Here is a 20,785-nt window from a genome sequence, read left to right on the forward strand (position 1 = left end):
TCCTAAAGAATATCATACATTTATAGTTACAAACGTCCCCTCCATCTACCCCTTCATTCCAAACGTCCCCTCCATCTACCCCTTCACTCCTAAAGAATATTATATATTTATAGTTACAAACGTCCCCTCCATCTACCCCTTCATTTCTAAAGAATATTATACATTTATAGTTACAAACGTCCCCTCCATCTACCCCTTCACTCCTAAAGAATATTATACATTTATAGTTACAAACGTCCCCTCCATCTACCCCTTCACTCCTAAAGAATATTATACATTTATAGTTACAAACATCCCCTCCATCTACCCCTTCATTCCAAACGTCCCCTCCATCTACCCCTTCACTCCTAAAGAATATTATATATTTATAGTTACAAACGTCCCCTCCATCTACCCCTTCAATCGTTAGGAATAAGAAAACTTAAAAAATAAGATGCTGTGGTGACCATCTCACATTCCAATATAACATCAGCTGACCACCTCACATTCCAATATAACATAAGATGACTACCTCACATTCCAATATAATATAACATAAGTTAACATATTATGATTCTAACACACATTAATAGTAAATTAACAGTATAATTATATATATACTTACCCGAGTCAAATATATAGTTCTGGGAAGCACATGAATATTCATTAAGTAATACACCACTCTACTCTGTAAATGTCCTGTAAGTACAAGAAAATAATATTCAACGTTACTTTCTACTTAATGAGAAATTTAGAGAACCTGAAATCTGTTTAATGACCATTCCTAATAAAATACCTGTTTAATGACCATTCCTAATAAAATACCTGTTTAATGACCATTCCTAATATAATATCTGTTTCTTAACCATTCCTGATCATTAGTAAATTCCATAGATCATTTAAATCTGAAAATCCTTGTATTTCTATCTTATAACTAGACATAGTTGTCTCCCTTCAACTGCTGAGAAGATTGTATATTTATAAATGTCTATTTTCTTTGAAGTTAGAAGAAAATGATGTATAAGGTAACAGAATCAGATCAAATTTTAATATCATACACAAAAATATTAATTTAATAAACATCTTTTTTAAATATCTTTTATTTTGCCTTTGAAAATCTGAATCTAAAAGGTATTAGGCTTATACCTGCTAATTTGTTGACATGGAAGCGCTCGCCTTGATTAAATATCTGGATAAAAGAGAGATCCTTGTCGTGTTTGTGACAGAGTGGTTCGTATGTCTCGTTGTAGTGTTGGATCCTCTGTAGGAAGTCTGCTATAGCCTCTGTCTGGTCCATACCGTCATAATCCGGGCTACACACTTTGACCTCCTGTTAGTGATTTACCATACTTAATACAAACTTATTGCACACTTAAAACCATTTCCCAACCTCCTTCCCCACAACAATTTAAACAAATTTACTTTCTCATGTTTGTTTTGTTTATTGTTTTAATCAATTTCAATAACCTTTTTTTCAAAATTAAGAACCTGCCCACAGATGAATCATAGACACAGAGGTTTAAATAAAATGTGTTCAGTTTTAAAACAATCAAAACATATTACCAAAATCATCTTGAAGTGTAAAAATTACCAGGATGAACTTTTGGCAAATACTTACTAAGATATTAGCTTCTATGATGGCAGGGTCTTCACATATAGATTCCACGAAGAACAGTTTGAATTTGTTTTCACGATGTATCATATCTACAAGCAGCTTCCGTCTGGATCGAGTTGTGTTTGTCGCGTCCAGAACCTAGCAGTACAAGATAAGACACTAGTTTTATTGTTGTATTATAGATACAAATCCTGGATATGAAATTTACTGATAAATCTAACCAATAAAAGTAAATTAACATGTATAATGTTGGCAGCAGGGCTTGGATGCATAAAATGTTCACAGTTATCCAAATCAATCAAAATTGCATAGTGGGAAAGTGTTGAAGCAAAGTTATTCAAAGACCTTTAACCTTAATTCTTTAAAATTTGGCAACTTTTACTATCACAATTTAAATTTTGGCAGTATATCATGAAGTTTGTAAATTTAACGGCTGGTAAGGTACTAGTTTTGTTTTATATAGAATCATATATGAAGTATTATCTGAACACCCATTACACTTACTACATACCCTCACATATTACGGAACTACAATATATATGGATGGGCTTATTACGTCCAGTATGGGTTATCGTTAATGAATTACAACAGATATGGATGGACTCATTAAGAGGCATGGGTTCATATTACTGAACTTGTTACAACAGATACAGGTGGACTTATTTATTAGGTAGGGGTTCATTACTGGATGTATAACAAATTACCTTCCAAAACCAAACAACAATGCTCGATCATCAAATATTATTATGTATATTTAGCATACTTTTTATCTTGGCACAAAATAATGCAAAAACCATGAAAATAAATTTTGATCATTTTTGTTTCAGTTTTTTTAGTGTAGTGTAGTGACATTTTGAAAATGTCACTACACAAGTTTTAATGACTCAAACATCTGACATTACAATATACCCTCTCCTATAGATAGTCTGGACTATCAGTAAATCAGTGGCTGTTTAAATCTCTATTGACAAACATGTTTTAATCCAGTTTTAAGATAATAACCAACATACCGCAACTTCTCCTCCTCCGCTCTTCAGGAATTTAGTAGCATCATCCATAGCCATCATAGCACATTTCCTAAAATACAAAACATACTGTCAAACCATTTCCTGTAATACAGAAATCGAAAATACTGTCAAACCATTTCCTATAATACAAAACATACCGTCAAACCATTTCCTGTAATACAAAACATACTGTCAAACCATTTCCTGTACTACACAACATACTGTCAAACCATTTCCTGTACTACACAACATACTGTCAAACCATTTCCTGTACTACAAAACATACTGTCAAACCATTTCCTGTAATACAGAGCATACTGTCAAACCATTTCCTGTACTACACAACATACTGTCAAACCATTTCCTGTACTACAAAACATACTGTCAAACCATTTCCTGTAATACAGAGCATACTGTCAAACCATTTCCTGTAATACAGAGCATACTGTCAAACCATTTCCTGTACTACACAACATACTGTCAAACCATTTCCTGTACTACAAAACATACTGTCAAACCATTTCCTGTAATAGAGAACATACTGTCAAACTATACTGTCAAACCATTTCCTGTAATACAGAGCATACTGTCAAACCATTTACTGTAATACAGAGCATACTGTCAAACCATTTCCTGTAATACAGAACACACTGTCAAACCATTTCCTGTACTACAAAACATACTGTCAAACCATTTCCTGTACTACAAAACATACTGTCAAACCATTTCCTGTAATAGAGAACATACTGTCAAACTATACTGTCAAACCATTTCCTGTAATACAGAGCATACTGTCAAACCATTTCCTGTAATACAGAGCATACTGTCAAACCATTTCCTGTAATACAGAACACACTGTCAAACCATTTCCTGTACTACAAAACATACTGTCAAACCATTTCCTGTATTACAGAACATACTGTCAAACCATTTCCTGTATTACACAACATACTGTCAAACCATTTCCTGTAATACAGAATATACTGTCAAATTATACTGTCAAACCATTTCCTGTAATACAGAGCATACTGTCAAACCATTTCCTGTAATACAAAACATACTGTCAAACCATTTCCTGTAATACAAAACATACTGTCAAACCATTTCCTGTACTACAGAACATACTGTCAAACCATTTCCTGTAATACAGAGCATATTGTCAAACCATTTCCTGTAATACAGAGCATACTGTCAAACCATTTCCTGTATTACACAACATACTGTCAAACCATTTCCTGTATTACACAACATACTGTCAAACCATTTCCTGTATTACAGAGCATACTGTCAAACCATTTCCTGTACTACAGAACAAACTGATTACTCACTGTCGTATTTCTAGGGCCTCCTTGTTGTCTGACCGGAAGAAATCATGACTTCTATATTTATCTGTAGCAGCACGTCTGTACTCCCCAACATTGAACACTGAAACAGATCATTATATGGTATAACATAGGAGCATCAACTCTATAGCTACCAATAAAAAATACCAGTACAGCAATTTGATAAAAAGAATTAGATAAGAAGTTTGTAAGACAGACATCTTCAGAATATAAATGGTGACAGATGAAATATACACCAGACAAGACATTGTCTTTGGACAGATGAACTGATGGACAATCTGAGTTGGACAGATGAACTGATGGACAATCTGAGTTGGACAGATGAACTAATGGACAATCTGAATTGGACAGATGAACTGATGAGATCATTTTCACACAGTACTATCAGAAATCATTCCCACGCAGTACCATCACAGATCATTCCCATATAGTACCATCATAGATCATTCCCACACAGTACCATCAGATATCATTCCCACACAGTACCATCACAGATCATTCCCACACAGTACCATCACAGATCATTCCCACACAGTACCATCAGATATCATTCCCACACAGCACCATCAGAGATCATTCCCACACAGTACCATCAGAGATCATTCCCACACAGTACCATCAGATATCATTCCCACACAGTACCATCACAGATCATTCCCACACAGTACCATCACAGATCATTCCCACACAGTACCATCAGAGATCATTCCCACACAGTACCATCACAGATCATTCCCACACAGTACCATCACAGATCATTCCCACACAGTACCATCAGATATCATTCCCACACAGTACCATCAGATATCATTCCCACACAGTACCATCAGATATCATTCCCACACAGTACCATCAGATATCATTCCCACCCAGTACCATCAGAGATCATTCCCACACAGTACCATCACAGATCATTCCCACACATCATCACAGATCATTCCCACACATCATCACAGATCATTCCCACACAGTACCATCACAGATCATTCCCACACAGTGCCATCAGATATCATTCCCACACAGTACCATCACAGATCATTCCCACACAGTACCATCACAGATCATTCCCACACAGTACCATCAGAGATCATTCCCACACAGTACCATCACAGATCATTCCCACACAGTACCATCACAGATCATTCCCACACAGTACCATCACAGATCATTCCCACACAGTACCATCACAGATCATTCCCACACATCATCACAGATCATTCCCACACAGTACCATCAGAGATCATTCCCACACAGTACCATCACAGATCATTCCCACACAGTACCATCACAGATCATTCCCACACAGTACCATCACAGATCATTCCCACACAGTACCATCAGATATCATTCCCACACAGTACCATCAGAGATCATTCCCACACAGTACCATCAGAGATCATTCCCACACAGTACCATCAGATATCATTCCCACACAGTACCATCAGATATCATTCCCACACAGTACCATCACAGATCATTCCCACACAGTACCATCAGAGATCATTCCCACACAGTACCATCACAGATCATTCCCACACAGTACCATCACAGATCATTCCCACACAGTACCATCAGATATCATTCCCACACAGTACCATCAGATATCATTCCCACACAGTACCATCACAGATCATTCCCACACAGTACCATCACAGATCATTCCCACCCAGTACCATCAGAGATCATTCCCACACAGTACCATCACAGATCATTCCCACACATCATCACAGATCATTCCCACACATCATCACAGATCATTCCCACACAGTACCATCAGATATCATTCCCACACAGTACCATCAGATCATTCCCACACAGTACCATCACAGATCATTCCCACACAGTACCATCACAGATCATTCCCACACAGTACCATCAGAGATCATTCCCACACAGTACCATCACAGATCATTCCCACACAGTACCATCACAGATCATTCCCACACATCATCACAGATCATTCCCACACAGTACCATCAGAGATCATTCCCACACAGTACCATCACAGATCATTCCCACACAGTACCATCACAGATCATTCCCACACAGTACCATCAGAGATCATTCCCACACAGTACCATCAGAGATCATTCCCACACAGTACCATCACAGATCATTCCCACACAGTACCATCACAGATCATTCCCACACAGTACCATCACAGATCATTCCCACACAGTACCATCACAGATCATTCCCACACAGTACCATCAGAGATCATTCCCACACAGTACCATCACAGATCATTCCCACACAGTACCATCACGAGATCATTCCCACACAGTACCATCAGAGATCATTCCCACACAGTACCATCAGAGATCATTCCCACACAGTACCATCACAGATCATTCCCACACAGTACCATCACAGATCATTCCCACACAGTACCATCACAGATCATTCCCACACAGTACCATCACAGATCATTCCCACACAGTACCATCACAGATCATTCCCACACAGTACCATCAGAGATCATTCCCACACAGTACCATCACAGATCATTCCCACACAGTACCATCAGAGATCATTCCCACACAGTACCATCACAGATCATTCCCACACAGTACCATCAGAGATCATTCCCACACAGTACCATCAGAGATCATTCCCACACAGTACCATCAGAGATCATTCCCACACAGTACCATCAGAGATCATTCCCACACAGTACCATCAGAGATCATTCCCACACAGTACCATCACAGATCATTCCCACACAGTACCATCAGAGATCATTCCCACACAGTACCATCACAGATCATTCCCACACAGTACCATCACAGATCATTCCCACACAGTACCATCACAGATCATTCCCACACAGTACCATCACAGATCATTCCCACACAGTACCATCACAGATCATTCCCACACAGTACCATCACAGATCATTCCCACACAGTACCATCACAGATCATTCCCACACAGTACCATCACAGATCATTCCCACACAGTACCATCAGAGATCATTCCCACACAGTACCATCACAGATCATTCCCACACAGTACCATCACAGATCATTCCCACACAGTACCATCATAGATCATTTCTACTACACAGTACCATCACAGATCATTCCCACACAGTACCATCACAGATCATTCCCACACAGTACCATCAGAGATCATTCCCACACAGTACCATCAGATATCATTCCCACACAGTACCATCACAGATCATTCCCACACAGTACCATCAGAGATCATTCCCACACAGTACCATCACAGATCATTCCACAACAGTACCATAGATCATTCCCACACAGTACCATCAGAGATCATTCCCACACAGTACCATCACAGATCATTCCCACACAGTACCATCACAGATCATTCCCACACAGTACCATCAAAGATCATTCCCACACAGTACCATCACAGATCATTCCCACACAGTACCATCACAGATCATTCCCACACAGTACCATCAGAGATCATTCCCACACAGTACCATCAGATATCATTCCCACACAGTACCATCACAGATCATTCCCACACAGTACCATCAGATATCATTCCCACACAGTACCATCAGATATCATTCCCACACAGTACCATCACAGATCATTCCCACACAGTACCATCAGATATCATTCCCACACAGTACCATCACAGATCATTCCCACACAGTACCATCAGATATCATTCCCACACAATACCATCAGAGATCATTCCCACACAGTACCATCACAGATCATTCCCACACAGCACCATCAGAGATCATTCCCACACAGTACCATCAGATATCATTCCCACACAGTACCATCAGAGATCATTCCCACACAGTACCATCACAGATCATTCCCACACAGTACCATCACAGATCATTCCCACACAGTACCACCAGAGATCATTCCCACACAGTACCATCACAGATCATTCCCACACAGTACCATCACAGATCATTCCCACACAGTACCATCACAGATCATTCCCACACAGTACCATCATAGATCATTCCCACACAGTACCATCACAGATCATTCCCACACAGTACCATCACAGATCATTCCCACACAGTACCATCACAGATCATTCCCACACAGTACCATCAGATATCATTCCCACACAGTACCATCACAGATCATTCCCACACAGTACCATCACAGATCATTCCCACACAGTACCATCACAGATCATTCCCACACAGTACCATCAGAGATCATTCCCACACAGTACCATCACAGATCATTCCCACACAGTACCATCACAGATCATTCCCACACAGTACCATCACAGATCATTCCCACACAGTACCATCAGAGATCATTCCCACACAGTACCATCACAGATCATTCCCACACAGTACCATCACAGATCATTCCCACACAGTACCATCAGAGATCATTCCCACACAGTACCATCAGAGATCATTCCCACACAGTACCATCACAGATCATTCCCACACAGTACCATCACAGATCATTCCCACACAGTACCATCAGAGATCATTCCCACACAGTACCATCACAGATCATTCCCACACAGTACCATCAGAGATCATTCCCACACAGTACCATCACAGATCATTCCCACACAGTACCATCAGAGATCATTCCCACACAGTACCATCACAGATCATTCCCACACAGTACCATCACAGATCATTCCCACACAGTACCATCACAGATCATTCCCACACAGTACCATCACAGATCATTCCCACACAGTACCATCAGAGATCATTCCCACACAGTACCATCACAGATCATTCCCACACAGTACCATCAGAGATCATTCCCACACAGTACCATCAGAGATCATTCCCACACAGTACCATCAGAGATCATTCCCACACAGTACCATCAGAGATCATTCCCACACAGTACCATCACAGATCATTCCCACACAGTACCATCAGAGATCATTCCCACACAGTACCATCACAGATCATTCCCACACAGTACCATCAGAGATCATTCCCACACAGTACCATCACGAGATCATTCCCACACAGTACCATCAGAGATCATTCCCACACAGTACCATCAGAGATCATTCCCACACAGTACCATCAGAGATCATTCCCACACAGTACCATCACAGATCATTCCCACACAGTACCATCACAGATCATTCCCACACAGTACCATCAGAGATCATTCCCACACAGTACCATCACAGATCATTCCCACACAGTACCATCAGAGATCATTCCCACACAGTACCATCACAGATCATTCCCACACAGTACCATCAGAGATCATTCCCACACAGTACCATCACAGATCATTCCCACACAGTACCATCACAGATCATTCCCACACAGTACCATCAGAGATCATTCCCACACAGTACCATCAGAGATCATTCCCACACAGTACCATCAGAGATCATTCCCACACAGTACCATCACAGATCATTCCCACACAGTACCATCAGAGATCATTCCCACACAGTACCATCACAGATCATTCCCACACAGTACCATCAAGATCATTCCCACACAGTACCATCAGAGATCATTCCCACACAGTACCATCACAGATCATTCCCACACAGTACCATCAGAGATCATTCCCACACAGTACCATCACAGATCATTCCCACACAGTACCATCAGAGATCATTCCCACACAGTACCATCACAGATCATTCCCACACAGTACCATCAGAGATCATTCCCACACAGTACCATCAGAGATCATTCCCACACAGTACCATCAGAGATCATTCCCACACAGTACCATCAGAGATCATTCCCACACAGTACCATCAGAGATCATTCCCACACAGTACCATCAGAGATCATTCCCACACAGTACCATCAGAGATCATTCCCATACAGTACCATCAGAGATCATTCCCACACAGTACCATCACAGATCATTCCCACACAGTACCATCACAGATCATTCCCACACAGTACCATCAGAGATCATTCCCACACAGTACCATCAGATATCATTCCCACACAGTACCATCAGAGATCATTCCCACACAGTACCATCAGAGATCATTCCCACACAGTACCATCAGATATCATTCCCACACAGTACCATCACAGATCATTCCCACACAGTACCATCACAGATCATTCCCACACAGTACCATCAGAGATCATTCCACCAGTACATCACAGATCATTACCCAACACAGTACCAGTCACAGATCATGTCCCACACGTACCATCAGATTCATTCCCATTCCCACACAGTACCATCACAGATCATTCCCACACAGTACCATCACAGATCATTCCCACACAGTACCATCAGAGATCATTCCCACACAGTATCATCACAGATCATTCCAGTAGAGTGTTAATCCTAGTTAGATAATAGATTACCAGTAGCAGTATGTACATAGCTGTCAGTACTGTTCTACATGTAATTAACAACAGAGTGCCTTTATAGTTATCTTATCTGATGACTATGCACATTGTACAATACAATGTCTTTGTCTTCCCAACAACACACAGATCATTACACATATCATCATATCATTAACAAAATACATTAAATACTGCGATCATCCCAACAGTACTAAAGTATTTATACTTTCACCAGTACATCCAGTGCTTAATATATCTGGCCTCAGTACATTAAGATAACATTCATGTCTTAGCACAAATACCACAACAGACATCGTTCTTCCAACAGACTCAGCATAAATACCTAGTCTTCAACATCATATTCCGACATAGGATCCCTGTACTTCTAAGGTATTTAATATTCCCCTACGATCCATCAGATATTATCCATACACTACCAGCTCATACTTCTCATTTTCAGCGCTTAAGATAACTTCTTAAAGCTTTTCTTAATGACAAGAAAAAGTCAAGTCATGTTAAATCTATCCTAGATGTAACCTATAATTTATTCTGATCTGCAAGGGTTAAACAGGTTTTAAGTACCACTCCATACACAACTAACCAATCACGCTTTCTCCACATAAACACAACAATCATCACCTCAGTAAACATACAAACCTTGAGTTCCCAAAATCTGGGCCTATTCTACCCTATAACAAGAGGCCCATGGGCCTTAACAGTCACCTGAGTTATGATATATTTTAATATATTTGGCCCCTGTGACCTTGAATGAAGGTCAAGGTCATCAATTTGAATAAACTTGGTAGGCCTTCATCCTAGCATGCCACAGACCTAATATTGGGTCTCGGGCCGTCTGGTGAACAAGAATAAGTTGTTTAAAGATTTTTGCGTATTTGACCCCTGTGACCTTGAAATGAAGGTCAAGGTCATCCACTTGACACACTTAATATCAGGTCTCTGGGCCTGTTGGTTATTGAGAAGAAGTTGAAAATGGAAATTGTTTACGACGCACGATGCATGACGCATGACAAAAGGCGAACGCAATAGGTCAACTGAGACTTTGTCTCAAGTGACATAAAAAATCAAGTAAAACAAAATCACACACGTGTAAAAATACAACAATCATAGTAAGTTGTCCTCCACACTAATGACTTTAATGTCTCGTGTCTCAGGACTTCCGTCCATTTACTTTTATTACCTCTAGTGCGAATGCCAATCCAGTTGAGATATCGGGTGAGTTTTTTTGACATATACGTCTTGCCTCGTGCTGGAAGTCCAACCATTGCAATGACAATCGGAGCTTTTACCACGTGGGGACATGATGCTGAAAGTACACAAACATTATCATATTTACCTCATTTTAGATCAAATTTAAAGACATTACATTGATGGTCATTAATTAGTTAAATGTTATGAAAATGCCAGAATTTTCCCTGAGAAACAATGGTTTCACAAAACGGAATGGTCATACATCAACGCATGTATGGTCACACATCAACACAATATGGTCATACATCAACATAGTATGGTCACACATCAACACAGTACGGTCATACATCATCACAGTTAAAGTGTGGAAAAAAACTATTGAAACAGTGTTTAAGTACACAATGTAGCCCTCGTTAGTGGGGACAGACAAAGAGAAAGCTGGTTAGATGATAATGTACCCTCCATAACTAATTAGGATAAAGCTTAATAATGAATGTTATATGTTTATATAATGTTTGATACATCAAATAATGTACCCTCCATAACTCATTAGGATAAAGCTTAATAATGAATGGTATATGTTTATATAATGTTTGATACATCAAATAATGTACCCTCCATAACTCATTAGGATAGCTGAATAATGAATGGTATATGTTTATATAATGTTTGATACATTAAAGCTTAATAATGAATGGTATATGTTTATATAATGTTTGATACATTAAAGACTAAGGCAAAGGTTTATAATTGCTTCAACATGTTATTTCTAAACTGACACGTCCAAAGGGTATTACGGCTGATAACTGCTATTGACATCTGGTTATAATGAAAGGAACAGTTAACATTAACATACTAAACACCATTATTTTATAACTCTGGAATGTCTCATCAGCTCTGACAACATTTTATACCTTCCTGGGACATAATTGATATAATTTTGGTAGTGATCAGTATTTTGCAATGCAGTTGTTATTGGTAACTTAAGTTAAACATAAACAATCTATTATTCCCAGCCATATATCTCAACCGGTCTATCAAAGTCCATATACCTCAACCACAGTCTACCACAGTCTACCACAGTCCATACCTCAACCACAGTCTACCACAGTCTACCACAGTCAACCACAATCCATACCTCAACCAGTCTACCACAGTCTATCAGTCTACCACAGTCTACCACAGTCCATACCTCAACCACAGTCTACCACAGTCTACCATAGTTCATACCTCACCCACAGTCTACCACAGTCTACCATAGTTCATACCTCACCCACAGTCTACCACAGTCTACCATAGTTCATACCTCACCCACAGTCTACCACAGTCTACCATAGTTCATACCTCACCCACAGTCTACCACAATCTACCATAGTTCATACCTCACCCACAGTCTACCACAGTCTACCATAGTTCATACCTCACCCACAGTCTACCACAATCTACCACAGTCTACCATAGTTCATACCTCACCCACAGTCTACCACAGTCTACCACAGTCCATACCTCACCCACAGTCTACCATAGTCCATACCTCACCCACAGTCTACCACAATCTATACTTCAACCCTGTCTAACCAAAGTCATTAAACTACAACCCCACATCACTCAAGAGCTTGTTATTAAAGGTCAACCAACTAAGGGATACCAACCAAGGGAAACCAACCAAGGGCAACCAACCAAGGGCAACCAACCAAGGGAAACCAACCAAGGGCAACCAACCAAGGGAAACCAACCAAGGGAAACCAACCAAGGGAAACCAACCAAGGGCAACCAACCAAGGGAAACCAACCAAGGGCAACCAACCAAGGGCAACCAACCAAGGGCAACCAACCAAGGGAAACCAACCAAGGGCAACCAACCAAGGGCAACCAATCAAGGGAAACCAACCAAGGGCAACCAACCAAGGGAAACCAACCAAGGGAAACCAACCAAGGGAAACCAACCAACAGCAACCAACCAAGGGAAACCAACCAATGGCAACCAACCAAGGGAAACCAACCAACGGCAACCAACCAAGGGCAACCAACCAAGGGAAACCAACCAACAGCATCCAACCAAGGGCAACCCAACCAAGGGCAACCAACCAACGGCAACCAACCAAGGGCAACCCAACCAAAGGAAACCAACCAAGGGAAACCAACCAAGGGAAGCCAACCAAGGGAAACCAACCAAGGGAAACCAACCAATGGAAGCCAACCAAGGGCAACCAACCAATGGAAGCCAACCAAGGGCAACCAACCAATGGAAGCCAACCAAGGGCAACCAACCAAGGGAAACCAACCAAGGGAAACCAACCAAGGGCAACTAACCAAGGGCAACCAACAACCACCTCAAGTATGCCAACACTTAAAATCCACATTTGATATTAATAACCAACAGAACAGTCAACACTCATCTCACTGCACACTTCAATAAAAACACTCGGCAGCAGCACAACACAAAATTAACACTATTTTAACCAGCACCATACAAAATAACGCATTCTGGCAAACACTATCTTGATCTGATTTCAGGACGCAGGCATGTTCACTATCAGTGGGCGATACATTAAAATACTTGCCAAGATTCAGATATAGCAGGTATTTGCTTCTAACAATTGTGTGATGGAAATTATGTACCATGTGAGTTCGAGAACAAAGAACCGCAGGGGGTGGTAAAAATCTGGGCATATAGCCTTATTAGCTTACTGAGCTATATATTGTTAGATTAACAATCTGGGCCTATAGCCGTATTAGCTTACTGAGCTATATATTATTAGATTAACAATCTGGGCCTATAGCCTTATTAGCTTACTGAGCTATATATTATTAGATTAACAATCTGGGCCTATAGCCTTATTAGCCTACTGAGCTATATATTATTAGATTAACAATCTGGGCCTATAGCCTTATTGGCCTACTGAGCTATATATTGTTAGATTAACAATCTGGGCCTATAGCCGTATTAGCTTATTGAGCTATATATTATTAGATTAACAATCTGGGCCTATAGCCGTATTAGCTTACTGAGCTATATATTATTAGATTAACAATCTGGGCCTATAGCCGTATTAGCTTACTGAGCTATATATTATTAGATTAACAATCTGGGCCTATAGCCTTATTAGCTTACTGAGCTATATATTATTAGACTAACAATCTGGGCCTATAGCCGTATTAGCCTACTGAGCTATATATTATTAGATTAACAATCTGGGCCTATAGCCTTAATTAGCTTACTGAGCTCTATATTGTTAGATTAACAATCTGGGCCTATAGCCTTAATTAGCTTACTGAGCTATATATTGTTAGATTAACAATCTGGGCCTATAGCCTTATTAGCTTACTGAGCTATATATTATTAGATTAACAATCTGGGCATATAGCCTTAATTAGCTTACTGAGCTCTATATTGTTAGATTAACAATCTGGGCCTATAGCCTTATTAGCTTATATATTGAGCTATATATTATTAGATCAACAATCTGGGCCTATAGCCTTATTAGCTTATTGAGCTATATATTATTAGACTAACAATCTGGGCCTATAGTCGTATTAGCTTACTGAGCTATATATTATTAGATTAACAATCTGGGCCTATAGCCGTATTAGCTTACTGAGCTATATATTATTAGATTAACAATCTGGGTCTATAGCCTTATTGGCCTACTGAGCTATATATTATTAGATTAACAATCTGGGCCTATAGCCTTATTAGCTTACTGAGCTATATATTATTAGACTAACAATCTGGGCCTATAGCCTTATTGGCCTACTGAGCTATATATTATTAGATTAACAATCTGGGCCTATAGCCGTATTAGCTTACTGAGCTATATATTATTAGATTAACAATCTGGGCCTATAGCCTTATTAGCTTATTGAGCTATATATTATTAGATTAACAATCTGGGTCTATAGCCTTATTAGCTTACTGTGATATATATTATTAGATTAACAGGGGTAGCACTGACAATAATTAATCAATTTAAAAGTTTCTCAAAAAAATTCAAAGATTACTAATGGAAGACAAATCGGAATTCTAAATGTTTTGCCTACCAAGTATGTAATCACTTATTCTAGCTAAAAATAGATATGACTAATCAATAATGGGAGTATAATGTTGAGAATGATTATACATGTATGATTAAAGTTGCCTTGTGTGTACTGTGTGAGGACTGTCCATTTTGACGTCGCAATGAAACAACAAAATGACAGCATTGGTGGTTTAGAAATAAAAATGTATGTACCTATACATGCTTTGGTTGAAGATATGAGGAGTGTGTATTTGAGGATATGAGGAGTGTGTATTTGAGGATATGAGGAGTGTGTATTTGAGGATATGAGAAGTGTGTATTTGAGGATATGAGGAGTGTGTATTTGAGGATATGAGGAGTGTGTATTTGAGGATATGAGGAGTGTGTATTTGAGGATATGAGGAGTGTGTATTTGAGGATATGAGGAGTGTGTATTTGAGGATATGAGGAGTGTGTATTTGAGGATATGAGGAGTGTGTATTTGAGGATATGAGAAGTGTGTATTTGAGGATATGAGGAGTGTGTATTCGAGGATATGAGGAGTGTGTATTTGAGGATATGAGGAGTGTGTATTCGAGGATATGAGGAGTGTGTATTCGAGGATATGAGGAGTGTGTATTTGAGGATATGAGGAGTGTGTATTTGAGGATATGAGAAGTGTGTATTTGAGGATATGAGGAGTGTGTATTTGAGGATATGAGAAGTGTGTATTCGAGGATATGAGGAGTGTGTATTTGAGGATATGAGGAGTGTGTATTTGAGGATATGAGGAGTGTGTAATTGAGGATATGAGAAGTGTGTATTTGAGGATATGAGAAGTGTGTAATTGAGGATATGGACAATTTCATTAGTTCCCATTTAACTCTGTGTATTTAATACAGCATTACTACAGTAATGCTCTAACAAGCTGCTGATTATTAGTTCACAAGCTGCTGCACATGAAGGGTCAGCTGAATTCATATTAAACCAGTTAGAGTTATACATTAACAGGTAAAAATGTTGATTTAGATATTTAAGCTCACCTTATACACATTGACAGAAATGAAATTTGAGTTACATGTGTAAGAAAATCTATTTTTCATGATACAGGGGGAAAATTTACTGAAACCTGAAGAAAGAGTCATTTCTTTGTAGTCCCTTTGCCGTTTGTTTATTTATATCCTAACGACAGACTGTTATACATTTTTTTCAATTGTGTAATTCTTCCTTTGTTATCTGTATGCTGTGTCGTGTTTTTTATTCTTTCTAAATGTATATTTATATATATATATATAACTTAGCAACACAAATGACCAAGGAAGACAACTTTTTGACTCATATATATATATATTTAGGATAGGGAAGTATGGTGGGCATGGAAAGACTACAAGTACAGTATACTACACACTACTAGTACACTATACTACACACTACTAGTACACTATACTACAGACTAGTACGGTATACTACAGACTACTAGTACAGTATACTACAGACTACTAGTACAGTATACTACAGACTAGTACAGTATACTACAGACTAGTACAGTATACTACAGACTAGTACAGTATACTACAGACTACTAGTACAGTATACTACAGACTAGTACAGTATACTACAGACTAGTACAGTATACTACAGACTAGTACAGTATACTACACAATACTAGTACAGTATACTACAGACTAGTACACTATACTACACACTACTAGTACACTATACTACACACTACTAGTACACTATACTACACACTACTAGTACACTATACTACACACTACTAGTACAGTATACTACACACTACTAGTACAGTATACTACAGACTAGTACAGTATACTACACACTACTAGTACAGTATACTACACACTACTAGTACAGTATACTACACACTACTAGTACAGTATACTACACACTACTAGTACAGTATACTACACACTACTAGTACAGTATACTACACACTACTAGTACAGTATACTACAGACTAGTACAGTATACTACAGACTACTAGTACAGTATACTACAGACTACTAGTACAGTATACTACAGACTAGTACAGTATACTACAGACTACTAGTACAGTATACTACAGACTAGTACAGTATACAACACACTACTAGTACAGTATACTACACACTACTAGTACAGTATACTACACACTACTAGTACAGTATACTACACACTACTAGTACAGTATACTACAGACTAGTACAGTATACTACAGACTACTAGTACAGTATACTACACACTACTAGTACAGTATACTACACACTACTAGTACAGTATACTACACACTACTAGTACAGTATACTACAGACTAGTACAGTATACTACAGACTACTAGTACAGTATACTACACACTACTAGTACAGTATACTACACACTACTAGTACAGTATACTACACACTACTAGTACAGTATACTACAGACTAGTACAGTATACTACACACTACTAGTACAGTATACTATACACTACTAGTACAGTATACTACAGACTAATACAGTATACTACACACTACTAGTACAGTATACTACACACTACTAGTACAGTATACTACACACTACTAGTACAGTATACTACACGCTACTAGTACAGTATACTAAGCTTGTAAACAAGACACTAATTTAGAGCTTAATTTTACTAAACCGACTTGTTATAAAACATTTTCAATGGTAGTTACATGCAAGAAGATGTAAATGTTAAATTTCAATGTATTTAAAATATTCAACAATGATTATATAGCAAAATGTAATTTTTCATACAGTATATTGATAGGACTTAATTATGATGCATATTTGTTCCTGTCGATACACATCAATAAACTCTGTATTTATGAAAAACAGTAAACATTATTAGGGTATGTATCATATACACAACTTCATAGTATTATACAAATTGATACCTACAAACTTGAGTAGTATCATCCCATTAGGTTTACCGAACAAGTGTGTAACAATTTACCTGTACCCCAAGTGTGCTCATGTAACAGGAAATCGCGACAGAAGCAAGAACACATTGAACCACAATCAATCACTCTGTGATCAACTCCTGGAGATGTTTTATGAGGAAGTCTTATTTACACACACTTCCATGTACATCGGATTTCAGATTGTCCTTGGTACACCACCAAACCTAGACAGGACTGGCGTATGTGTACCTCATACTGGAGAGTAAATCCCGGATATTGAATATGTGTAGAACAGATATATGTTGTGTTCACCGACCATGCCTTAAGTGACCTGCATATGGTGTACGGATGGCTGCACACTTTCCTCTATACCTATACACATTACGTGTGGTGTATTTACATCCTTGACAACAACATCAGCTGATAGTTGGTGGAGAGTCTAAGTACAAAAACATCAGCTGTTGGTTCTGATTTACTACTGCAATTCTATTTATAAAATGAACAGATCACTATATATACCCCGTAACAAACTACAATTAGACAGGAAGACAAATGACTCTTTTAACAGAAGAAATCAACCATTCCACATCATCTAAATATTTCATGTAAAATTGGTATTGTACACAAAAATGTATACTGTCCTAAACCCTACGATACAGACTGTCCTTAACCCTACGATACAGGCGTGACTAACTCCTGATGCCAGGAGCTCATGTTGTTATTGCCAACATTAATCTTACTTCCTGGGAGAAGGGTATAACTAGTAAGGTAGAAATTGGCGAATGATGGCGCTATCACCCTGCATTGTACCTGTTTACAGGCTAGCTATAGATCTATAGTTGTAACTGACCTTGACCTCATGCATAACCTGACTGTCTGTAATCAGATGTCTTCTAGTACACATAAATACACGTACATGTATACAGTAAACCAGTATACCTGTACAGTCTGACCTCAACCATTACACTAGTCATGTATACAGTAAACTGTCCCACCTATACCATTACATTAGTCAATTAAGTAAAATGAAATCCCAGAGTAAACATGGCAACCTTTTACAATAACAAAACAAACTGTGGTATCATATATATACAATAACACCCATCACATACATGATGGTATCTTAATGCACATTTATAACCAGGGTGTCTACACTGATCTATTAAAACCAAATTCAAGGCTATTTCCAGGCTTTTTAAGGAACTAACACACAAAATTATAGACATAGATAAGACACAAAAATCAACGCTCTGCTTTCACCCTAGCAGGAAAATGGTTCCTGATCATGTATTTTAGTCACATTTAACTGTTATATAATTACTGTAAACGTACTTATTTTAGCGCAATCAAATTTTAGCGCATTTGCAGATTTTAGTCAGTTAGCGCAATGATGAATTAGCGCATCCACAGAACTTTCTATAGAAATAAAACGTACAAAAAGTAATTAGCGCAATCATAATTTAGCGCAAGGCTTCCAGCGCAAAAAGCGCTAAAATAAAATTACCGCTAAAATATGTACGTTTACAGTAACATGAAAGGTTTACACAATTTGAATCATATAGATTCAAATATTTACATTTAAAATTGTTATTTTGATATTACAAGAAAAAAAAAATTTTTTTTTGTAAGATTAGATTTATGTAGATATCTAGAATCATTTAAACTAGATTACTGACATGTCAATGAGGGCCCCACAATGTGTCTGTGTCCATACCTGAACTTAACCCAAATCATACAAGGGCATAGAATTACTACCTATATGCTACAAAAATAACAAGAGGCCTAGAGGGCCTCCATTGCTCCCCTGGATATTTCAGTAAGCAAGGCAAAAATATCTAAAGTAACATTTCAATAATTGTTTTAACTGTTTTGCTGCATCTTCAAACTATGATTTTAAAGCTTTTTTTCCTTCTTCTTCTTTCTTTCTTTTTCTATTTTGCAACAATTCCCCTATTAGGCCCCCTCTCTTCAGTCCCAAGGGATCCATACCCTCCATTTATAAAACATTAGATCTCCGTAGCCCAATAATGATTCAGACTAAATTTCATCAAAATCCATTTAGTCATTTAGGACTAGAAGGGATTTAAAGGAATTACCTCTATTTCCCTTATTGGGCCCTGCCCCTTGGGGGTCAGAGTCACCATTTATACAAAATCTGTTCCCCTTCCCCTGAGGATGTTTCTGACCAAATTGGGTTCAAGTTCATCAATAACTTCATGACTAGCAGCAATTTAAAGAATTTACCTCTTTTTCCCATATTGGGCCCTGCCTCTCTGGCCTCTTGGTGGTCAGAGTCACCATTTATACAAAATTGGTTCCCCTTCCCCTGAGGATGTTTCTGACCAAATTGGGTTCAAATCCATCAATAACTTCATGACTAGTAGCAATTTAAAGGAATTACCTCTTTTTCCCATATTGGGCCCCGCCCCTAGGGGGTCAGAGTCACCATTTA

General features: G+C 38.6%; 1 protein-coding gene across 31 annotated transcripts in view; it reads right to left on the reverse strand.

The window, feature by feature from the left end:
- Positions 1 to 20,785, reverse strand: part of LOC117331328 (6-phosphofructo-2-kinase/fructose-2,6-bisphosphatase-like) — an 82,613-nt gene that overhangs the window by 46,269 nt on the left and 15,559 nt on the right. For 26 of the 31 annotated variants that reach the window (XR_004533493.1, XR_004533488.1, XR_004533471.1 and 23 more), the window contains exons 1-7: positions 18,387 to 18,605; positions 11,423 to 11,548; positions 3,930 to 4,026; positions 2,605 to 2,671; positions 1,598 to 1,732; positions 1,126 to 1,309; positions 605 to 678 (exon numbers count right to left, since the gene is read on the reverse strand). Coding sequence is in view for 3 of the 31 variants with exons in the window: in XM_033890000.1 (XP_033745891.1) it covers positions 605 to 678; positions 1,126 to 1,309; positions 1,598 to 1,732; positions 2,605 to 2,671; positions 3,930 to 4,026; positions 11,423 to 11,548; positions 18,387 to 18,441 (738 nt within the window). In the remaining 28 variants the exon portion in view is untranslated. Of the gene's footprint in view, positions 1 to 604; positions 679 to 1,125; positions 1,310 to 1,597; positions 1,733 to 2,604; positions 2,672 to 3,929; positions 4,027 to 11,422; positions 11,549 to 18,386; positions 18,610 to 20,785 lie in introns of those variants that run through there. The other 5 variants (XM_033890001.1, XM_033890002.1, XR_004533495.1 and 2 more) reach the window with 4 other exon arrangements.

Source organism: Pecten maximus, chromosome 7 (genome assembly GCF_902652985.1).
Source record: "Pecten maximus chromosome 7, xPecMax1.1, whole genome shotgun sequence".
In the NCBI taxonomy this organism is placed as follows: Eukaryota; Metazoa; Mollusca; class Bivalvia; order Pectinida; family Pectinidae; genus Pecten; species Pecten maximus.